This window comes from Papaver somniferum, unplaced genomic scaffold (genome assembly GCF_003573695.1).
Source record: "Papaver somniferum cultivar HN1 unplaced genomic scaffold, ASM357369v1 unplaced-scaffold_10, whole genome shotgun sequence".
Lineage (NCBI taxonomy): Eukaryota > Viridiplantae > Streptophyta > Magnoliopsida > Ranunculales > Papaveraceae > Papaver > Papaver somniferum.
This window is the reverse complement of record NW_020618825.1, coordinates 16,210,294-16,215,173: the sequence shown is the minus strand read 5'-3', so window position 1 is coordinate 16,215,173 and position 4,880 is coordinate 16,210,294. Positions and strand designations below refer to the sequence as shown.

The 4,880-nt window shown below is 35.2% G+C and overlaps 1 protein-coding gene across 1 annotated transcript; it reads left to right on the top strand.

Moving 5' to 3' along the window:
* Positions 1-323: 323 nt before the first annotated feature.
* Positions 324-1,474, top strand: LOC113326063 (mulatexin-like). Its single transcript, XM_026573871.1, has 2 exons — positions 324-438; positions 588-1,474. Exons 1-2 carry the CDS (start codon positions 324-326, stop codon positions 1,082-1,084), a joined length of 612 nt encoding a protein of 203 aa, XP_026429656.1. The 3' UTR covers positions 1,085-1,474.
* Positions 1,475-4,880: the final 3,406 nt, after the last annotated feature.

The window sequence follows — 4,880 nt, the reverse complement described above, 5'->3', positions numbered from 1 at the left end:
AAAGCCAAAGGCCATGGAAACCCATGCACGAGACACAACAAATCTCGTCGCACAAAGAGATCGAGAAAAACCCCACAATAAAGAAGTTCCGTAGAAATTCTTACACCATCTCACGATATGGATTAACCCCAGCTCACTTGATGCCTTCAATCGCGCAATAAAAGATTTGAACCACTTCACAGAGTGCCCATGTGCACCATTGGGTAGATGGGAAGAAGTTAATGCACACCAATAATTCCGTTTAGGTGGGTTGGGTTGCCCTCTCCGGTAATCATATATAAACCAACTCATTTTGCTATATCCATCACAGTTCAGCAAGTAAAATGGCTTCTTATTGTTTTATTTTTGTTTATAATATTGTGTTCCTCCTGGTTTCGGTTCTTCTTGTTTCCGCCTCTGGGGATCACCCAAGTGTCATTGCCTCTGTTATCCCTTCCGGTAAGTACCACCGTAAAAGTGATTTTTATCTCTGTTTTAATTATCATTTTTTTCCAGCATATACACCAGTTAGCAGCTCTGTATTAAGTTCAATATCGGTGTCGTTGTCAAGTTTTAATTTTGTAGTCAATCTTGTGGTTTTTATGCAGTAGATACAGGAGCTCTTGCTACAGATAACTACGTCTGTGACACTAAGAAAAATGTATACACGACTCAGGTTTGGGGTCCAACTTCAGATTGCTTAGTCTGTACAGCTTATTGTTATGGTGGGTGTGCTGCGTTGCGCACCCACGGAGCGTTATCCCCGACATGCACACGTTCAGGTAAAAACGTTCGTTGTGAATGCTGTTGTGTAAAACCAGCATCTCCTCCACCACCCCCGTCATGTCCTCCTCCTACTCCTCTTCCACCACCCCCACCATGTCCTACACCTCCTTCGAGCGATCAGTGTGAAAATGGAGATACATACACAGAGACTACGATGCCAAGCTCAAATTGCGTTGATTGTACAAATTGGTGTAAAGAAGATTGTTCGGAGTTAGGAGGGCGTGTGATCGAGAACAAGTGCGCCATAGGTGAATCTAAATTTGTAAGGCGTTGCAAGTGTTGCTGTCGTGGAGGAAAGTCTGCTCTAAAGTTGTCCTAGTTTTCCTTCGGATGTTACATGGACCATGCGACTACAAGCTACTGTCATCATTCAATGTAACCTCCAGCCCATCAATCAATCATAAATAAGATGGGATCCATCAAGAAGCTTTTATTTGTCACTGTAACTGCTAAGTTTTAATTCGTATTTATCAACTGTAAGTATGTAACTGTTAAGTTTTAGTTAGTATATAGGACCAGGGGTGTGCATGGACCGGTATGGTCCGGTTTTCACCTCATCCGCATCCAATTCAATTCACTGCGGATTTCAAATTTGGCATCCGCAACCAATCTAACATCCAACGGTTTTGCATCCAGTAGATGCACGGATGAACGGATTGGGTGCGGATAATCCAATGGACTTGTGTTAGTTAAGATTTATAATGAAAAAATAAAGCCAATATAGATGACTTCTTATGGAACCTACACATTTTATATATGTATATAAATACGGAAATGCCATGGACAACACTCAAAGTAAACACTTTAAAAGTTCCAAACTATCCATATATTTTCTAAAAACTATATAAGTACCGTTAATCTAACGGGTATGGATGTCCAACGGATATTCAAGGTTGTATCCGGGTCTAATCCGTAATCCGTTGGATTTCAAAAATCTCATCCACGCCCAACCCGTTAGCGAAAGATCTGGGCATCCATCCGCACAAATACGATTGGTCTCGTCTAAATCCGCAGATGACGGATAAAATGTTCACCCCTAACTGGACCTCAAGGAACATGTATTCAGCAAGGGAAAATTAGGCGCAGGCCTAGAATTATTTTTTTTCTTACCGCCAGGCCCACAATTACTTTTCTCTACAGTCGCACCCAACATTATTTAAAATTTTTAAAAACGTGCAGAGTTCCTCAATTACCCATCAACGTTTTTGGGAAGTTCTATTAACTCCCGAAAACGGTCAGAACATTTATTCCTCTCACCCGTTTCTTTTCTCTTCTTCTCATTTATTCCTCATCTGTTTCTCACCAGTTTCTTTTTCTATTCCTATTCCTCCATAAACACTGTAACGTACCTGCAAAGATTTTCTTCTACATCATTCAAACAAATCAATCATTTAAAACCGACGATTGAAGTTGATCAAACCCTAAAAATCAATTTCAAACTCTAAAAAACCTTAACCCTAGAATTTAGTAGAACCAAAATGGATGAAACACCAACAAAAACACGTCTTCAGAAATCAAAAGAGAAGAAATTAGGTACTAAAACTAGTTTAATCGATCTTATTCTTGCATGCATTCGATACATTTGATTTTTTTTTTTCAATTTTAATTTTTGTTCTTGATGATTCAGATGAAGAAAAATGAAGTCGAAGAAACAGAAAAAACCCGGAGAGATTTATCATTAGCTTCATCTGTTAGTGTTTGATTTTTTTTTTCCAATTTTTTTTTTTAATCTTAAATTTTGTTACAGTAATTGCCGATGATGAACCAGAAAAAAAAAGTAAACCTGAAAAGAAAATTGTTTCTGGTAAGAGTTTCATCCTGAATACCCATAATTTGTTTTGAGTTATTACTTTATTCTTCTTCGATTTTAACATAATTTTCTCCTCAATGTGATTTTACCTGTTGATGTTCAAGATGAACAAGAAGAAACTGATAGTGACAAACCACTGAAGGAGATGCAAATGAAAGCAAAAGGAGATGCTCTGAAAAAGAGTATGAAAATCTCTTGTATGCATAACTAGTTCTCATGTGTGATTCTGTATAAAATAAATCTGCATAACTTGTTCTGCAGATGCATGATAGGGTATGCAACATCAAATTAATGTGTGTAACTTTTTATGCAGATGCATGACAGGTTATGCTTACAAAAAAAAACACTGCATAACACCCATTTTTAACCTTGCATTTTTAGGGGCCACTCAAAAGGAATTAGGGGCCAACACTAAAACAAAATAGGGTCACCCAAACTTAAATACAGTTCACCCCTTAAAAAAAAATTTGTAATGACAAAATTACCTTTAATAACCGGAAGTTAAACAACAATTCAGTAGTTTTTTTTTCTTTTTTTTTTCGATTTTTGGGGCGACCATAATCGGTAGTTGTGATCCAAAATTAGGATCAGATTACTTGAAATCAAAATTTTGATCCGAAATTTTCTTGGATTTGCAGCAGCAGAAACATAATCGGTAGGTAACAATCTATTTACCTACTGATTATGGTTGATGTTCTTGGATTTACAGTTGCAGAAACGTAATCGGTAGATAGTAATCTATTTTACCTACCGATTATGGATGATGTTCTTAAGAAACGATGAACATCAACCAGAATCGATAGATAAAATGATTGTTATCTACCGATCATTCTTGATTCAAAAAATTCAATTTTTCTGTACTAAAAGTTAAACACAATCGGTAGATAATGAACACAATTAACTACCGATTATGGTAGTACCAAAATTCGAAAATTGAAGATTTTTTTCAAAAACTCATTTTGGGGCCAGTATATAATCGGAAGTTTAATTAACTTCAAATACTACCGAATATGGTAATTCTCATTTCAAAATGCCACTATATAATCGGAAGTTATGTTTACTTACCTTCCGATTGTTATACCAAAATTTGGAAATTAAGGTTTTTATCAAAAACTCATTTTGGGGATACTATATAATCGGTAGTTTTATTAACTTAAAATACTACCGAATATGGTAATTCTCATTTCAAAATGCCACTATATAATCGGAAGTTACTTTTACTTTCCTTACTTCCGATTTTTATAATTCCAAAATTAGGAAATTAAGGTTTTTATCCAAAAACTCATTTTGGGGTCAGTATATAATTGGTAGTTTTATTAACTTAAATTACTATCGAATATGGTAATTCTCATTTGAAACTGCCACTATATAATCATAAGTTAAGTTCGCTTACCTTACTTCCGATTGTTATAATTCCAAAATTCGAAAAATTAAGTTTCTTTTTCAAAAACTCATTTTGAGGCCAGCATACATTCGGAAGTTAAATTTACTATCGATTATAGTAGTAACAAAATTCAAAAATTGAATATATTCGGAGGTTAAATTTACATAATTTACTGACAGTACCAAAGTTAGAAAATTAAAGAATTTTGGCAAAATCTCATTTTGGGGCCGATATACATTCGGAAATTAAATTTACTACCGATTATGGTAGTACCAAAATTCGAAAATTGAAGGATTTTTGAAAAATATCATTTTAGGGATACTATATTTTCGGAAGTTTAATTAACACAATTTACTACCGATTATGGTCGCACAAAAATTTACTACCGAATTGTTGTTTAACTTCCGATTATTGAAGGGTAATTTTGTCATTACGAAAAAAATTGATAAGGGTGGACTCTATTTAGGTTTGGGTGACTCTATTTTGTCTTATTGTTGGCCCCTAATTCCTTTTGAGTGGCCCCTAAAAATTCTAGGATTTTTAAGTGTTGCTTTTTAATTTTCATCTATTTAAATTTTAACATCATTTTTACCTGCTAATGATGATAACCTAGAAGAGCAAAAAAGGGAAACTGCTGGTGACCAACAACAAAAGGAGACAAGAACCAAGGAAAATCACGACGCTGCGAAGAAGAAAAGAAAAGTCGCGGGTATGCATTTACGTTCCTTCGTGTGTTTGTGATTCATCTGCATAACAAAATTCTGTAGAAAAATGTGCATAACGTGTTATGCAGATGCATAACAGGTTCTGCTTACCAAAGTTACTGCATAACTTAATATTAATAGATTATTTATTTGTGTGTTGAAAAGATCCCGAAGCAACCCCGTCAAGGAAGTCGCAGAGATTAAAATATCAGGTGTC

Bases quoted from the DNA above. Each gene is read 5' to 3' on its own strand.
- LOC113326063 (XM_026573871.1), top strand. From the start codon at position 324: ATGGCTTCTTATTGTTTTATTTTTGTTTATAATATTGTGTTCCTCCTG. The intron at 439-587 runs GTAAGTACCACC...GTTTTTATGCAG, and splicing joins TGCCTCTGTTATCCCTTCCG to TAGATACAGGAGCTCTTGCT.